Genomic DNA, 17,283 nt, shown 5'->3' with positions numbered 1-17,283 from the left:
TTTTTTTTTTTTGTTCAAGTTCCATTACTGCCAGCAGACACGACGGGGGCGGGAACGGAACGGAGCTCCCTGTTTGCTACTGCTGATTTGATAGGACCTGGACCTAGTCGGCAGTGGCATTGGGTTCTATCAAGGAAAGGGTACGGAGTTTAGGAGTTCTAATGAATCTATACGATTGGGAAATAGAACCCGAGACAAGAGAGGAAACGCGCAAGCAAATGGAACAGACATGGCAGTGGTCGATTTATCATCATGTACTACTAGGTAGGTACATATAGTTAGTACATACAATGTTGTATATTGGTCCACCCAGTCGACGATTATACACCATATATATATATATATATATATATATACCTACTATACAATATATAAAGGTGTATATAACTACCTACCTACATTATCCATACCTAGGTGATAGTGATACCGGTGCGTTAGGATATTATAAATAGTATATATACATACATACTTCTTTTTTCTCAATTGCTCTGAAAGAAGATAAGACGAGGTATGGAACCCCGGGGCCACACACTGCAACTGGGTCCAAACCAAACCAAGTCGATGCCGGTTTGCCGTAACAGGCTTCGACTCAAATTTGGGTCAAGGGGATCGGACCAATCCGTGCTTCTCATGTAATAGATGCATGCTTTCGAGTTGGGTTGGCGGTTAGAGGACGAGAATGGATGGTGCAAGTGCAAGTGTTGGGTGGTGACGATGACGAGGGGTGCAACAGGAGGTATCCAAAGAACTGAATCGCAGGTGATAACCCCTCTAAACGGTGGGCTCGAGTCAGACAGGTTGCATGAAGACCCTTGAAAACGAGATCCCATTTTTGGTGGGTGGATCGGGGGTTCTGGTTGTCACCGGATTTGTCCTGCTCATGAGCGTATGCGGATGCCAGTTATCTGCAGCCTGGAAAGCCGAACGGTCGGGCCATAGTGATATATGTTGGCCAAAGGCGAAGGAGGGGCATTGCAATATATCTTGCCTCTTCCTTTCGGCGAGATTGAATAGACGTCCCTTTCACTCCCTCTGTTGCATTGCTAGAGCATGTAGGTACATCATGTCACCGTGTTGTTCGTAGCATGTCCATGTAGAGTCTGGCCAGGTCCCGATCGACAGGGATGGTTTCGCTCTTCGCGTTTCCATTCATGTCTCGCTTGGAGCCGGTCTCGCTGTGTGCCCCGGTCCGGCGGAACAATGCACGGCTGTTGACCATTTGAATGCCCGTTCCTTCCAACAAAGAGTCCAGAAGTCCTCGAATCAGTGTCTCGTCATCGTGACCCACGGCACTATTCATCTGGATGGAGGAGTCCGCGTCTGCTGTAGAATTCGTATGCTCTGGGCCAATGACAGAGGAACCGACAAAAGACACCTCGACAAGCATGCCGCGCAGGTTCGAGGATGTGGTAGATTGTTGGCCAGACCGGCTCGTAGGTGTTTTCAAGTCGCCAATACGCACGATCCATTCTCCGTGCTGTAGCGCCAGAGACGTCCCATTGTCCACGACGAGGGACTGGCGAAAGGCCCAGAGAGGCTGGAGTTTTGTTCCAATCAGTTGAGATATGGGATCTGTTTGTGTAGATTGGATGGTAATCAATGCTGTTTTTGCTGTTGTGTCTGAGGATGCTGCGGCCGCCTTGTCGGGTTCCCCTGGAGTGGTTTGGGTATTTGCCTTGGTCTTCTCTTTCGCAGGCGGAGGCGTCGTTCCAACATAGGTGGTCCCGGGACTTTGTGAGAGCGTTAGGATGCTCGTGTATTGGCGCCGAGAGGTGTCGGCGTTGGGAAGCAGGGAGGAAGTGTCGACGAAGAGACGGTGGTCGAGGTGGAAGGTAGGCAGCAATTCGGCCGGGTATGAGCGCGAGATGTGGGATATCAGCAGCGCCGATGGAGAAGGGTGGTTAGGAGGGATGGAGAGGAAGAAGAGTCCTGTCGATGCCATCTTGTAAACATGGTAGCAACAGCTGCAGTGGTCTCATAGGTCCTATCGCAACATGTTCGAGTTTACGACCACAAATGAAGATACAGCACATGCCAGTGCAGCACAGTGCAGCAGTAGATGTAATTATTGTAAGCGAATGCGGAGAAGAACCCGTCGAGGACTAATCACGGTTTGATGCTCGAGTCGCGCGACCGAGAAGGAGCCTCGCTGCAGATCGTCTTCAAACAATATAATTAGAAACACTGGCACCCCTAACTCAGTTCACCTTCACGTCCACTTCATTGTACAGATATGTCACCAGAATAGCCACTTCTAGCGTAGCTTGAATACAATATTCAATCTCTACAGATGCTGGCCGTCACTTATCCTACCCCGATTGATCGCTGTCCAGGCACACCCTTTCGCTCCCGCTCCAGTCTCGTCGACTGTACGGTACAGCCACCATGCGTCTGATCAGACGAGCCTGGCTGCTCCCAGCCTTGTTTTTAGCCTGCGTCATTTACTATCTGTTTCTGTCCCCCAGCGATAGCGTTCTATATCCTTCCTCCAAACGACCTTATTCCAATATCCATTGGACAAAACGACCTGAGCGGTACCCTGTCACCAACTACCGAGAGTTTCCAACGGGCCCACTCGCGCGGATTCCTCGAATTCAGTATGATTTCGAAGTCCACACCGAATCAGAAGATGCTCGGAGGACGCGTGAGTCAAGACAGGCCGCGGTCAAGGAGGCGTTCATGCATGCATGGGGCGGCTACAAAAAGTACGCTTGGGGCAAGGATGAAGTCGCACCTGTCAGCGGTCTCCCCAGGTCCAGCTTCGGCGGCTGGGGTGCGACACTGGTTGATACAATGGACACTTTGTGGATCATGGATCTGAAGAGTGAATTTGACGAGTGTGTCGAGGCGGTCAAGCAGATCGACTTCACCACAAACGACGAGCAGGTCTTGAATGTCTTCGAGACCACGATTCGGTATCTAGGGGGACTGCTCGCCGCATATGACTTGTCAGGAGGGCAGTACAAACCCCTCCTCGACAAGGCGCGGGACTTGGGCGAAATGCTCTACACAGCTTTCGACACCCCCAACCACATGCCCATGACACGTTGGGCCTGGACGCAATCCGCCATCGGCGGGCAGATTGAACCGAGCGCCTACACTCTTCTGGCAGAGTTGGGAAGTCTGACACTCGAGTTCACCAGGCTGAGCCAGCTAACAGGGGACATGAAATACTTCGACGCTGTACAGAGGATCGCCGAACTCATGGAAAGCAATCAGAACGCCACCAAGATTCCGGGGCTCTGGCCTACAATCGTCAATGCAAAGGATCTCAAATTTGAGTATAACCACTTCACATTTGGTGGCATGGCCGATTCCACTTACGAGTATCTCCCCAAGCAATACATGATACTTGGAGGCCGAGACCAGAAGTATCGCCGCATGTACGAAACGGCAATTGAAGCTGCCAAAAGATATCTGTTCTTCAGACCAATGGTGCCGGAGGGCGAAGATATCCTTTTCAGCGGAAACGCCGCCTTGAACACCTCGAGTCCGATTGGACTAACCATCATGGATCCGCAAGGGCAGCACCTTGGTTGTTTTGTCAGCGGTATGGTAGGCATTGGTGCGAAGATATTCGGCCGACCAGAAGAACTTCCGATCGCTCGAAGATTGATTGACGGTTGTGTCTGGGCTTACAATGCGATGCCATCTGGCTTGATGCCCGAGACATTTCACGTAGCGCCGTGCCAATTGGGAGTGGGTGAAGCGCCGCCTGGCCGATGCGATTGGAGCGACAGTAAGTGGTGTGAAGCGCTTGCTAGCAGGTTTGCCCCCACAGAAGAGACAAAGCACATGAGCGCGGCCGAGAGAGGGAATTATCTGGCTGAGAAACGTATGATCTTTCCTGGCTTCACCGAGCATGGCGACAATCGCTACATCCTCCGCCCGGAGGCCATCGAATCGGTTTTCATCATGTACCGCATCACAGGGGATGTGAAGCTGCAGGACATTGCGTGGAAGATGTTCCAGTCTATTGATGTTGCGACGAGGACGCCTATCGCTCATGCCGCCGTCCATGATGTCCGTTATGCAAAGCCAGAAAAGAGTGACCGCATGGAAAGTTTCTGGCTTGCCGAGACGCTCAAATATTTCTACCTCATCTTCAGTGAGCCGTCGCTCGTGAATTTGGATGATTGGGTCCTGAACACCGAGGCACATCCATTCAGGAGGCCAACGGGTTGAATGAAGAACAGCATCAAACAATAAGCAGTCTATCTGTTGTCCCCGAGGTCGCCGCAACCAGACTTGGGCCTTGCCGCACAACGAGCATCCCCTGCTTGAGCTGGTGGAATGTGCAGTTTCTTACCATCGCGCATTGGAGGATTGATTACTCTTTCAGCGAGCCTACCGGCCGCTGGGGGTGTTGATCGGGAAAGGGTCGATATGACGTGAACTGAAACGGGTCAAGTAGCAGAGTTGAAGAGCTTGATCCAGCGAAGAGCCATGGAGATGCTCATGGTCGTGTACATTTGGCAGATGCCATGGGAATTGTCGGGATGGCCACGGATTCGTGGCCTGACGATGGTTAATCGGGGCTGATAGCATGCAGTGGTACAGCACTTGCACATATCGGTGTAAAGAATACAATAGGGGGGTTTGCGAGTGACGAGGTAGAATACTACTTATGTACTAGTACGGTGCCACAATTACTAGCTGATGGATCCATCAAAGTGCACTAGATCAATTTGGGACTTTGCGGGTGTTCTCTGAGAGCTACTGTATTTCTTCTCTATTATTTGTTTCTATTCCTACCACCACTGCACCAACGCAACAGCCTGAGCTTTGCCCGTGACCCAAGTACCTACGACTAGTTCTGCGATTGCATTGCATTGCTACCGCCCAGTCCAACAACTTGTAGCATTCCACAGCAGGTTGTCCATCATTCAAACCATTTTACTACGATAAATCCCCAACATGTCAAGCACAACGACCCCAACCGTCCGCAGCCTCTACCGGCGCCTGTTGCGCGAACTCCCTCCTCTCCCCGTTCCACGCCACCGAGCACCCCGAACACCCATCCACAACTCGATCCGGAAACATTTTAGCGATCCTGCTCAGACTCAAACTCAAGCCGAGTCCGAGTTAGAGGCTGCCGCCCTGGCCAGACGGCAGGAAGTCGAACAGCTCGTGGCATATCTGCGCGCCCAGCGCATGTACGGCACCCTGTTGCAACGGTATAATCCGGGCATGGGCATGGATGAGGAAGAAAGAGTTCGGTTGACGGCGCGGAGGGTTGGGATGGAGATGCCGGTGGAGTGGAAGGCCAAGCAGTGAAATTACCAGCAAGAGCAACCAAACTTGCAGCAAGCGTGATTGTTTATGTTTTTGAGGCTCGTGGAAGCGAAACCATGACGAGAAACGGAAAACGGAAAACGAATAGCATGAGAATAGAATAGAACGGACGCCTGCCACCGTGGAAGCCAAAAGATGGTATTTTCACAAAAGGACGTGGGACAAGGCCAGAGTGCACGCAGTCGTGCCGTCCATGGCTAAGAGGAGAACTGTGCCTGGCTTTCTTTCAATTGCTGCAATTTGACGGGCCGTCATACAGATCTATGGGAGAAAATGCTGGGGCAGGACTGGATTCATGGTATCCTGAGATGGAAGAATGAGCAGATTCACGTGGTGAACGTGACGTGACTGGAACGTTTCTTCTGCCTCTCTTGGATGAGAGACGTGGGAAACCGACGAGGCCGCCAGGTACTTTTGGTTTATTGCTCACGCCTTGTGTCGGCGTGTCGAACGGAAAGCAGGTTCCGGGCGAAGATGAGCTGAGATGATGGAAACGGCCGAATTTACATTTCGATACCAGTCTCCCAGAGGATGTTCGAAAGCGACGACCGTTTTATCAACCCAAAACCCTGTCGGAGTAGAGTGAACTGGACAGCTCTCCTTTTCTCTCTCCCCTCTGGGCTCCCTGCCATGAAGAACGCAACCGACTACAGCCACGGACGAACACCCAAACGAGTCAAGTCACGCAGTGCCAATGCTGTGCATTAGGCACCTATGGATAGCCATCTCCTTCAAATCGAAGACATATGGTCGGTCTACGATAATACCTATCTGCTTCGAACACCGTCTACACGCTGTGGCAAGCGACATTCCTAATGCTGTCAGAGAGTATGTCTCTGGTCTCCATCACCACATTGAGATCAATCGGGTCCACGTTCCTTGCGCGACGGACGTGTCAGTTGGGCATGCTCAAAAAGCAGTGCGGTCAGTTGGTGGGTCGGGCACCGATGATACAAGGGCTACGCTAGACCAAAGTCATTCTGCTCCAAGGGTATACCTATCTATAGGTAGTCTAGGCTAAAAAGATATTTGGTGTTTGGATAAGAGTCGGGCAAGGTTCTGGTCCGTAGGTATTTTACCATTGTACCAAGGGATGTCATAGCAGCAAAAAAATCAAATTATACACTGGCACTCGATCAACCATTGAGTCAATTGCAGTGATAAATCATTCGGTCAACAAACAACATTATCAGCGCCGTCGCCATGATGGAGCATAACACGCCCGTCTTACCCAGGTTTGATAGGTGTGTAACAAACAAGAATGGGTATTCTCGTTCCTCCCACTCGAGAGCAAAAAGTGAAAAGGGGTATCTAGCATCTCTCATGTGCTTTTCCTTTGTGTGTCATGCCCGCCTGCCTCAATCAATCCAGTATGTTCATCAGTAAGTGGTCTTCAGACGGGTTCTCAGTCTCGGGTGCCAGTCGCTCTAAGTGAAATGACCAGCAATGCAATCAATAACCCTCTGAAAGATCCGAAAAGTCCGGCACTGTGGAATCACACTTGAAATCGGCACTGTAAGCCTTGTCCGGCAAGATACCAGCAGCAAGGCCCAACTTCCAACTCCACTGAACGGCGGCTTCCGTTTTCCAAGTCCAATAGAACCAACCCCAGGCCTGCTCGAAGCTATGCATCTGAGCCTCGGCATACATTTTGAGAAACTTCTTATAAGACGCAGTATATTTGCTCGGGTCGGCATTGGCCATGGTACACGAGCAAGGAGGCTCGGCACAAGTTTCGGTGAGCACAGAAGTGCTGGAATCTCCCGTGTTCAAGGTCCCCGCCCACCTAGATCCAACGCCGACATTGTTCAGATTGGGCGCACAGTCCGTGTCGGCCTGGGACCATTCACCATCAAGAATAGGTCCCCAGCCCGTATCTGGGTTATTGGCGGCGACCATGAGCCCCGTCCACCCCGAACAGGCGAGGTTGATTTTATCTTGATGTTTTAGTTTCAGCTGGCCCGTGTTGAAGATTTGGTATTGATGCGTGTCCATGACCAATTTGTCGTCGCCCGTGTCTTTGAACATGTCGTCCCAGTCGTCCAGACTCAGAAACCCGTCTCCAAACACCAGATACTTGTCCGTGATGCCGTTGGCTCGGATCAGTGCTATGACTTTCTTGTTCCACTCTAGCACGGAATCGTGTGGGATCACCAGCATTTTGGGCTCGTTGACAAGTCCGTAGATAGTGACGACGTTCTTGTATCGGTCTTGAGCGAAGAATCGGGATAGTTGGTCTTGAATGTCCAGTGACCGTTGGGCGTTGGTCGCTCCGTCCGTGCCTAAGATCCAGCCAATGTCGCCTTGGTGTCCGCTGTGCGCCCAGCCGTTTTGACTGCCGGGGACGGCGTGGAGGTCTAGGTTGACGCGCAGCCCGTTCTCTCGCGCATATTCGATCCCCCTGAGCAAATACCGCCAGCCGACTTGGGCTAGATAGGGATCTCCCGAGTAGGTCTTGACGACCCAGTAGGGAAATGGGATGCGTACGTGGTCGAGTCCTGCGTTGCGGATGTCGACAAAGTCTTGTTTCGTGATGAAGGTCGCGTAGTGCGACTCAAGCACCCGTTGGGCTGAGGAGCCGAGCTTTTGTGTCAATGTCCATTCGTCCACCACGTTTGCTGAGCTGGGATAGTTGAACAACGACGGTGTAATGAACGGTTCTAGAGACAGCCAGCCTCCAAGGTTGACGCCTCGGATGGGCACCTTGCCGTATTCCCATTCCTTGTTCAGTGGCGGTACGTTGTCGTTGGCCCGCACATTGTCGTCCCAGCTGGAATGCAGCCCCATTACTGACAACCCGCCCACGGTCTCGTTGGTGTATGTGCAGTTGAAATCCGTGGTGTCGAGCCACGTCGAGATGTCGGTGTATGTCCCCTTTGCACTTTCCGGGACCGAACTCGAGTCGCAGTCATTCTTGGGGTCGGAAGATGAAGAGGATGAAGACGACGTTGATGAGGTCGATGATGATGACGATGATGACTTTTTACTGTTGTTGTTGCTGACCACCACACCGACCGGTATAAAAATGGCCAGCAGTACCGCAATGATGATCAGAGTCCACCATAGCTTCTTCCTCGACCGTCCGTTGTGTGCAGCCGTCCGTTGGCGGTCTCCGTAGTTATAGTCGTCGTAGTCATCGTCTTTCTCGTCGAAGATGCCTCCGCCTCCACCTCCGCCACGTCCCCTTCCGTTCCCTCGCTTGTGGTGTTTCTCACGGGCTCTGCCTTCCTCGAGGATGGCGCCGCTCACATTGCGGTTCTTCTTCTGTTTCCGCCGATGCGATACCTCTGCAGCTTTAAGCTCCTTTTCTTGCTTCTTTTTCCGTTTCTGCTGCTCGTACTTCTCTTGGAATTCGACCTTTTCGTTGTGTGCATTGAGTTTGGCCAAAGCGCCACTGCTTAGTAGTTGGCTCGTGCTGTTGGTGGAGGTGCCGGAACTGTATTTGGCTCGATCTCGCTCTCTCTCCCGGTCTGTATTTCGTTGACGTTCCTGGTCTCGCGCTCGGTCTCGGTTTCGATCTCGTCGTCTTTCCCGGTCCCGCCGGTTGACGTCTCTGTCGCTTTCATATTGTCGGTCTGCCCGACTTGCGCTTCTGCGGCGACCGCTGGACCGACGGGCCTTTCTGTCCGGCGTTGAGTCTGGTGCCGGCGAGGACTTGGCCTTTTCTTTCGGTACTCGCTTCGGCGTTCGTAGGTCTGGGTCATCTTGCACGGGCGCGGGCGCTGGTGCAGGGGCCGCACGAGCCCCCGGCGGGCGGTTGAATGCTGGGCGTGTGTCGGCCCTCGCCGTGGATTCCCGACGAGGCTTCGACATGCAAGTTGGCTTGAGGGTAGAGATGCTTCATATCAGTGTTGTAAGGTTGATTATCAGCGATAGCTCAAGAACTCAGGCCTGTGTCGATATTCTTTGGCCAGTGGATGCCGAGCTATCGGTAGTCAGCCAGTGGCTCATCCATGGTCGCCGGTCGGTGAATCTTGGATCTCGTGTTTACGAGGCTGCGTTGACTGGGCAACACCACATCCAAGACATTCGTTTACTATTTATTACTTTGTAGTATTCTCCCATTTTTCATGCTCCGTTCCATCAGCCAGCGCTTCCACGTCGATGGATCGAATCATTCTACAGCAGGGCATGCCCAAGGCCTAGACGAGACTGAATCTCTTCTCCTTACATCGACTCGAAATGTGTCCATGTTTCCAGCAGCAATTCCATTGTTGCTCCGTTATGCTACCTATCACTAATGACCTCTCTGACAACCCTGGCCCTAACATTTGCATCCTCAAGGCTCTTTAACAGCTTCTAGGGCAGCTTCTCGGTTTGATTTATTCCTTTCCGACACAAACTGCTCGATATATGCTGGCAGCTGCTTGACTTTGTTGGTCGGAGCTGGTATGGGGTTCTCCAGCGCCTCGTACACCGGGATCACTCCGGTCCAGACCTTCTCGGTTATCTCGTCTCTGTTCAAATCCTTCGCTTCGTCGTGAGGTTCACCTGCACGAATCTTGCCACTGCCAGTCTCAACCTTGACTCGCAGGATCGTGGTCGAGGTCATCTCGACATTGTCCGGCGGCACGCGGGTATTCTCCCAGCGCCCATCGACGACCTTGTTGGTGATCAGTCGCATCGCGTACAATTTCTCTTCGTCGGTTTCCACAGGTTTGGCATATCCTTGAAGAACCGCCGAGCGATAATTGTAGCTATGTGAGTTTGGGGTCAGCGACAATACCAGGCCGTCTACTTTGGTGGCCGCGACGCAGACGGGAAGACCCTGTGGTGACTCTCGCGCCCGTCGCATGATTCTGGAACTGACGTAACCATGAAGATAGCAGTCGAGGGGCTCGTCAAGGCCAGAAGACGGATAGTCGAAGGAGCCCATGACGCCTATCATCGGCAGAATGGCTGGGAAGGGCTCATCGGGACTGGCGCCGAATGAGACATGGAGCACAGAAGTCGTATTGATAATGGAGTGAATGGAGCCCAAGTCGTAGGTTGCTACAGAATAACACAAGATAATATTAGTCTATCAGTTCGAGGATGACGGAACCGCGAGAATCACCTCTGCTGTTGTATCTGTTCACAGTATTCTGGGGTTTCTTGGGATACTCGAGATGGCGGACCATTGCTGCTATGTCTGCTCCTTGTGCACCTTGTAGGGTTCAGCCAAATACACCAGTAATAGCAGAAGTAAAACCACTGTCATCTCTCCTCTGTCTAGAGCCGATATATAGCCAAAGCATGCCGATGTTGTGAGTCAGTCCAATGCCGACAAGTCAGTATCCAATGCGCAGGGCGTGAGTGGACATGTTCGAATGAGGAAATTGTATGCGATTGACACATGAACCCACGGCGTCGTCCACCAACCGACAAAAGCATCGCAGGTCGAACAGCGTCTTGCTCCGAGTCCGAGTCTCTGGGGGGTCATTGTCCTACGAGCCATCCGCATACCATGTCATTGCGGAGGACGTTATGGCAGACACTCAGGTGTGCCGATGATGTCCTCCATACTCACGCCGTGCAGGCGACGAGAAGATGCAGAAGCAAAAGCACACTGTCACCTTCTGCCCGCCGCACCTACAACACCCTCACCGTGAATGCCGCCGATCTGTCCTTCGGCCAACCCGTGCATGAGACCCATCCACATATCCTCCAGCCTGGAGAGCTGACCCCGGGCATCACAGCACAAGAGTATGCCGACCGGCGGACGAGACTCGCGGCCAAACTGCCCGACCGAGCCATAGCCATAGTGGCAGCCTCCGACATACAGTTCCGCTCCGGAAGCGTGTTCTACGAGTTCCATCAAGACCCTGACTTTTTGTATTTGACGGGATTCAACGAGCCCGAAGCGCTGGCCGTGATCGGCAAGGACCCGACGGGCAAAGACCATACATTCCACCTATTCGTGCGCGAGAAAGACCCCAAGGCCGAGATCTGGGATGGAGCAAGGTCAGGCACACAGGCAGCAAGGGATATCTTCAACGCAGATGAGACAGGCGACATTACCAGGCTGAAAAAGATCCTGCCGCAGCTGGTGGGCGAGGCGTCCCAAGTCTACACGGACATCACGACCCCGGACCCTAACCAGTCTGCGTTGCGACGGTTTCTTTACGGACCGTCTCGCAAGAGCACCGAATTCTCCGATCTCATTGAATCCAGCAAAGTCCATCGACTCCGCCCGGTAATGAACGATCTTCGAGCCTTTAAAAGCCCTGCCGAGATCGAGGTCATGCGCAAAGCAGGAAAGGCCTCGGGCCGAGCACACACTGAAGCGATGAGGAAGGCGTGGACGCACGAAAAACAACTTGACGCATACATCCGCTACCGCTTTATCGCCAACGAATGCGACTCGATTGCCTTTGAGCCCGTGGTTGCAGGCGGCAAGAACGCCCTCAGCATCCACTACGTGCGCAACGACGACGTGTTGCAGGACGACGAGATGGTCCTGGTGGACGGCGCAGGGAAATACGGCGGTTATATCTCCGACATCACCCGCACCTGGCCTGTGGGCGGGAAGTTCACCGATGCCCAGCGCGACCTGTATCAGGCGGTTCTTACTGTTCAGAGGTCACTGATCTCGCTGTGTCGGGCCAGCGCCGACGTGTCGCTGGATAAATTGCACAGCATCGCCGAGGAGTCTCTGGCCAGGGAACTGAGACAAATCGGATTCGACGTGACTTCCAAGACGATCGAAGCTTTGTTTCCCCATCACTTGAGCCATTATATTGGCATGGACGTCCACGACACCGTCGGATATACCAGGAAAGCGGTGCTGCAAGAGGGTCATTGCATCACGATCGAGCCGGGGATCTATGTGCCGGATGACCAGCGATGGCCGAAGCACTTCCGGAACATGGGCGTGCGCATTGAAGATAGCATCAGTGTTCAGGAAGATAGTCCCTACGTCTTGACTACTGAGGCGGTCAAGGAGGTAGTCGATATCGAAGCCTTGAGGGATTGATGTCGGCTGACTAGGAACGTCCCGACCGTGTCAAAGTGGATTTCATCATGCTGCTTTCAGCCTCCGGATCAGCAGAAAAGAAAAGGTCATGCTATCTGCTCTTCACGCGCTTCGACCCTACCGAGGCGGGAGAGCGGCATAGCCTGTCCGTCTAATGTTGCTTTGTGTAGATTCTCCTGTCATATACATGTAACAATATATGGCCACGACGCCTAATTTGCTCTCTACCACGGCCTTGGGCTCTGTCCGCTTCACCAAACTAGTACAAAAAACCAGCTATTTTAAGGAGCTGTTGTAAGAAGATAATGTAAAGGGTAGTACAATTGTACGTTGATAGATTCGGCTAGGAAAGTAACTAGATACTACTAGCAGTGTATAAAATGATAAATCTGACTAACCAGGTAGGATGAAACAAAACTATCCAGTCTACCGCTCTTAGCATTTTCCTAATAGCGCCCCTCTGACGCCATACCACAATCGATGTTGGACGTAATTTACGAGCCTCGGAACAACCTTATCAATGTCGCAATAATGCACAGTACTTTCACATTCTTCGTCAGCTCTCCCAGCAGTGGCACCGCCCAAATCTGAAGGAAGGCCTCATTCTTAGACCCAAGGCACACAGGACAAGGTCGTACTAGAATGGCCATCACGATCAAACCCGACCCCTTGGAAACGAGTCCACTGCTAAGTCATCCGCAACATCAACGTCCTGACCACGACATCAATGGCCATGGCGACAGCAACGCGGGCTACAGGGTCGACCTGGAGAACAGTCAACCGCCCGAGCTCCCTTCAGCTGAAGAAGACAATGCGGTGACCGTCGACGAGCCGAGCACCAGGATGCTCGTGGCTATCATGACCGCAAGCTGGATCGGTGTCTTTTTCGCGGCATTGGGTATGTACAAGTCTTTCTCTTGGTTTTTTCTCCGTGACGCCCAGCTACTCTGCGAGATTATACCCAATGATATACTTATACCCATAACCCATGCCTCTCCTGGCAGCTTGTTGTGGGACTGCTCGTCTCCTGCTTGTGGTCATGATGTACTTATACTTAGTTACTACCTTTCATCCAAGACCTACTAACAACTTTTTCCGACAGATACAACCATCGTCGCGACGCTTACGGGTCCAATCTCATCCAGCTTCAACTCACTCAGCCTATTATCCTGGCTTGCAACAGGCTACCTAATAGCCAACTCGGCATGCCAACCACTATCCGGCAAACTGACAGACATATTCTCTCGACGAACAGGCCTTCTTTTCTCCAACATCTTTTTTGGTCTCGGGACATTAATGTGCGGCCTCGCGCCCAGCGCGGGCGTCATGATCGCCGGCCGCGTCGTCGCAGGCATCGGCGGCGGCGGACTGACATGTATCACTACATTCGTCACATCAGACTTGATCCCGTTGCGCCGGAGAGGTCTGTGGCAAGGCTACGGTAATCTGATATACGGTCTAGGCATGGGCTCAGGCGGTGTCGTGGGCGGCGCTCTGGCAGACGCACTGTCCTGGCGATGGGCGTTCTTGTTACAGCTGCCGTTTATTGTCGTTTCGACCGTCCTGGTCTGGATCCTGTTGGACCCTCACCTCCCTCGACGAGCGCCACTCCCAACTACTTCCAGCAACAACACCACTGAATCCACCACCAAATCGTCAGCTCTGCACCGAATCGACTTCACGGGTTCCGCACTGCTCGTCGTGTCTCTAGTTTTACTCCTTCTAGGCCTCAACAGCGGCGGCAACCAACTCCCCTGGTCACACCCACTGATCATCACCTCTCTGGTTCTGGCGGGCGTCACGCTCGTGGGGTTCATCTACTTTGAAGCACGGGCGGAGCTAGCCTTCGATAAGGGGGAGTCGTCCGACACAATCACCACCGTCAGCGAGGCCAACCCAATACCAACCCCAAACAACCAAAATGCAGACTCCTCCTCTCCACCACCCAAATTCAAACCAGAACCAATCATCCCCGTGGTCCTAATCGCACGAACACGAACAATCCTAGCAGCCTGTCTAGCCAACTGGTTCAGCACAATGTCCGCCTTCCTAGCCCTCTACTACATCCCATTATACCTTCAAGTCCGAGGCCTATCCTCAACAGCAGCCGGGTTACGAGTCATCCCCTTCGCAGCCGCCATGTCAGTCGGCAGTCTGGGGTCAGGATACCTAATGCGCAAGACAGGACGATACTGGGGCCAAATGGTGTTCGTGATGTTGTTGTTTGTCGCGGGCACAGCGCTGATCTGTACATTTCGCCTCGACTCCCCGGCCTGGCAGACATATGTCTACGTCACACCACTGGGCATGGCATATGGGTCCATGTTGACAATCACTTTGGTCGCTATGATTTCCGCCGCCGACCATGCTCACCAGGCTGTGATCACAGCCGCCAGCTATGCGTTTCGGTCGACGGGGTCGACTATTGGTATCACTGTTGCGAGCGCCGTCTTTCAAAATGTTTTGACGTCGGAACTACAGAGCCAGTTTGGTCAGATGCCCGGTTCTGACAGCGAGATCCGTCGCATCCGTGACAATCTAAAGGAACTTGATCGTCTGCCTCGGGGATGGGATAGAGGTGTCGTTCTTGATATCTATATGGATGCTTTGAGGGCCGCTTTCGTTGCTGGGTTGATACTGGCTGTCCTCGCTGCTGCTGCTGGGTTTGCTATGAAGGAACATGTGTTGCATAAGAACCTTGCTAGGAAGTGAGTGTCCTCACGTACTACATGTACAGGGGTACCGTACCCCCTTCAACTGCCTACCCAGGTAGACGCCGCAAGATTTAGATCATCTACCTCCATACCTATGCAGCGCCACCATGTTGCGTTGTTTACCTGATCGATCAAACTGACGACGTACTGTCTGACTGTTCTGTCTGTTGTCTCTTCCTTTGGCCGGATGGAGGATGCTTGAACCTTTTTGAGAGGAAGTAGACCCACGCCCCTGGTGTGATTCGATCTGGCGATAGAGCAGTTGGACAGATGGTATGATATCCAGGTCTGCCTAATTACAAGTATATGGGTAAATAGAGATTTGCGATAGATAAGATCTCTAGATATGCAGATCTGTAGATTGGATAGATGGATAGATGGATATATACTTTTCACATGTGGTATGATGTATGCCTTCTTGCCTAGTAACCAGGTCCTGACTTATTGTGACAGCCAGTACTAGTGGTAGTAGTTAACATTTCCCACGAGAAACAGAGAGACAAGAACATGAATGCAACAAATTCCAATCCCGCATCAGGTGGCTAATTGAGCTAAGTGGTTGTCTTTCACCCTTAACGTCTGCTGAACTGCCATGTCTGAATGGTGCCAAAATTATAACGGAGCTTTCACAGGCCGCTAGGGGCTTGATGGCAAATATGAATTTGGATGGATGTGCCAAGCTGCCATTGGGGCGGAGACAAGAGCAAGAAGAGGGATATCGAGGGAGATAGAGGTGAAAGGAATGAGCATCAAAGTTTTCGAAAGAGAGTATGTTCCCAGCTTGAGGTACCGTCAATAGAAAAGGAAAAGGGCTTCGACATTGGCCGGGTAGTCGGACGTGGTCTGTCAGGTCCAAGCAGGTTTATCAAGTCCGGAAGAATTGCTCTGGTGCACACCTATCCGAATATCCACAAATCATGGTTTTGGAAGATATGGGTACAACAATGGAACTTGGGTTAATTGTCTCATAGAATCGAAGATGCAAAATAAGGAGCAGGGCAAGAGATTGTGTGAGCAATACGAAAGGAATCCATTCATGACTTGAACTTGCTGAGCTTGGAAGACGCTGAATCCGGTGAACGGTCATCCAAACTTGACCGACTCCTGCCACCAGCTCGGACATGGGTTCGAGCACAGAGCCTCATTCCTTGAGAGAGCATGATCCTCATCATGACAGTCTCGAGCAGGTATGTTGCCATGATCTTTCTACTCAAAAACGGTGATAGATACCCTCTAGCTCCTGGCTCGGCCCGCACGACATGATTTCGATGATGATGTGGCAGAACGTGGTAGGCCTCGCCACCACATATCATCTGCCACGGCCGGACGGGAAGCCCACCACGACAGCAACGAGCACCAAGCGAAGACAGACCTCTTTGTCGCCCTGAGCCGTGCTAAAGTCTCACGTATGGGCGGGTCGTAGGGGTGACAGACACCCGACTCCGTTGCCATCCATGCAAGCGAGGACGCCGAGGAGGGCTCGGAATATGCAACATCCTGATGAAGTGGGTCTGGCCAGTTTCCGTACAAGGGGGGCAGAGCCGGGAGCAGAGTACGCTCGCTTGATTCTGCTTGGATTACCCCGGGCGAACCAAGGCCAGGAAACCAGTCGACAAACAGGCAATGCGAACAGCTTGCTTGGCGTCACGTTCATCACATTCATGTGTGAAGAGTGATTGAGTGGCTTGGCCTTCAGCAGACAATTAATTCTCCTGCCGATGGGCTGTGTTCAGCTTAGATCGGTCGGAATCAGAATATTTCAGCCCAACATTGGAGACGACTTCCAAAGGGCAGGGGGAGTCTGCCATAGTGCTCAGCCATCGCACAAGCTACTGTAAGCAGCTGCAAGCTCCTGGTTGAGGGGGTTGAGAAATGCAACCGAGTGGGCCGTGGGAGGCACCAATTTTGTTGCTTTGACAGAAGCATTCATACCCACGGACGGTCTGGGAAACATCGTAGGGGGGCCGGCAAGGATGTCGCCCATCCCAGGTCACAAAGGACCGGCAAGGCGAGGAAGATGGGCGTAGCTCGAGGAGGTGTGGTTGTACAGACGGGTAGCATGGGTATTGAAAGTTCCTGGGGCCGCCTTCCCGACGGCTCCACTCTGAATGAAAAACAAGACGGAGCTCTTGTCATTCATGCAGCCTGTCAATCAGAACGTCAACGGCAGTCAGCAAGGATCACGGCCTTGACAGGTGCTGCCCACCAATGTCCTGAGGACAGCTCACCACAAATGCGTTAGAGCAGGGTTTTCCGGGAGGGTGCGGGTCTCGAAATGATGTGCACAACAAGCCAGGCTGCTGCGATGCTGGTGTTGTG

The 17,283-nt window shown here is 52.5% G+C and overlaps 8 protein-coding genes across 8 annotated transcripts in view; 5 read left to right on the top strand and 3 right to left on the bottom strand.

The window, feature by feature from the left end:
* HMPREF1120_06184 ([methionine synthase] reductase) overlaps positions 1–458 on the top strand; it is a 3,749-nt gene extending 3,291 nt beyond the window's left edge. Inside the window, exon 2 of the mRNA XM_009160383.1 lies at positions 1–458. This exon is cut by the window's left edge and continues 2,417 nt beyond it. The gene's annotated coding sequence lies outside the window, so the exon portion shown is untranslated.
* A 608-nt stretch (positions 459–1,066) lies between these two features.
* HMPREF1120_06183 (uncharacterized protein) lies at positions 1,067–1,942 on the bottom strand (the record flags this gene model as incomplete). The annotated part of the gene is made up of 1 exon (XM_009160382.1): positions 1,067–1,942. One exon carries the CDS (start codon positions 1,940–1,942, stop codon positions 1,067–1,069), a length of 876 nt encoding a protein of 291 aa, XP_009158630.1.
* A 217-nt stretch (positions 1,943–2,159) lies between these two features.
* HMPREF1120_06182 (mannosyl-oligosaccharide alpha-1,2-mannosidase) lies at positions 2,160–4,701 on the top strand. Its single transcript, XM_009160381.1, has one exon. It carries the CDS (start codon positions 2,386–2,388, stop codon positions 4,183–4,185), a length of 1,800 nt encoding a protein of 599 aa, XP_009158629.1. The 5' UTR covers positions 2,160–2,385; the 3' UTR covers positions 4,186–4,701.
* Positions 4,702–4,760: 59 nt separating this feature from the next.
* HMPREF1120_06181 (uncharacterized protein) lies at positions 4,761–6,481 on the top strand. The gene has a single exon (XM_009160380.1). The coding sequence runs from the start codon at positions 4,918–4,920 to the stop codon at positions 5,275–5,277; it is 360 nt and encodes a 119-aa protein (XP_009158628.1). The 5' UTR covers positions 4,761–4,917; the 3' UTR covers positions 5,278–6,481.
* A 266-nt stretch (positions 6,482–6,747) lies between these two features.
* On the bottom strand, positions 6,748–9,108 carry HMPREF1120_06180 (glucan 1,3-beta-glucosidase; the record flags this gene model as incomplete). Its single annotated transcript, XM_009160379.1, has 1 exon — positions 6,748–9,108. One exon carries the CDS (start codon positions 9,106–9,108, stop codon positions 6,748–6,750), a length of 2,361 nt encoding a protein of 786 aa, XP_009158627.1.
* A 466-nt stretch (positions 9,109–9,574) lies between these two features.
* On the bottom strand, positions 9,575–10,485 carry HMPREF1120_06179 (uncharacterized protein; the record flags this gene model as incomplete). Its single annotated transcript, XM_009160378.1, has 2 exons — positions 10,352–10,485; positions 9,575–10,287 (listed from the first exon to the last, which is right to left on the bottom strand). Exons 1-2 carry the CDS (start codon positions 10,413–10,415, stop codon positions 9,575–9,577), a joined length of 777 nt encoding a protein of 258 aa, XP_009158626.1. The 5' UTR covers positions 10,416–10,485.
* Positions 10,486–10,511: 26 nt separating this feature from the next.
* HMPREF1120_06178 (X-Pro aminopeptidase) lies at positions 10,512–12,477 on the top strand. Its single transcript, XM_009160377.1, has one exon. It carries the CDS (start codon positions 10,631–10,633, stop codon positions 12,248–12,250), a length of 1,620 nt encoding a protein of 539 aa, XP_009158625.1. The 5' UTR covers positions 10,512–10,630; the 3' UTR covers positions 12,251–12,477.
* Positions 12,478–12,774: 297 nt separating this feature from the next.
* Positions 12,775–15,368, top strand: HMPREF1120_06177 (uncharacterized protein). The gene is made up of 2 exons (XM_009160376.1): positions 12,775–13,148; positions 13,353–15,368. Exons 1-2 carry the CDS (start codon positions 12,893–12,895, stop codon positions 14,960–14,962), a joined length of 1,866 nt encoding a protein of 621 aa, XP_009158624.1. The 5' UTR covers positions 12,775–12,892; the 3' UTR covers positions 14,963–15,368.
* Positions 15,369–17,283: the final 1,915 nt, after the last annotated feature.

The sequence above is a fragment of the Exophiala dermatitidis genome, assembly GCF_000230625.1.
Source record: "Exophiala dermatitidis NIH/UT8656 unplaced genomic scaffold supercont1.5, whole genome shotgun sequence".
Classification (NCBI taxonomy): domain Eukaryota; kingdom Fungi; phylum Ascomycota; class Eurotiomycetes; order Chaetothyriales; family Herpotrichiellaceae; genus Exophiala; species Exophiala dermatitidis.
This window is presented reverse-complemented; position numbering and strand designations above follow the sequence as displayed.

Excerpts from the sequence above, each read along its gene's own strand:
- HMPREF1120_06181 (XM_009160380.1), top strand. The coding sequence starts at position 4,918 with ATGTCAAGCACAACGACCCCAACCGTCCGCAGCCTCTACCGGCGCCTG.
- HMPREF1120_06178 (XM_009160377.1), top strand. The coding sequence starts at position 10,631 with ATGAACCCACGGCGTCGTCCACCAACCGACAAAAGCATCGCAGGTCGA.
- HMPREF1120_06182 (XM_009160381.1), top strand. The coding sequence starts at position 2,386 with ATGCGTCTGATCAGACGAGCCTGGCTGCTCCCAGCCTTGTTTTTAGCC.
- HMPREF1120_06177 (XM_009160376.1), top strand. The coding sequence starts at position 12,893 with ATGGCCATCACGATCAAACCCGACCCCTTGGAAACGAGTCCACTGCTA. Across the intron at positions 13,149-13,352 it reads TGTCTTTTTCGCGGCATTGG|ATACAACCATCGTCGCGACG; the intron begins GTATGTACAAGT and ends TTTTTCCGACAG.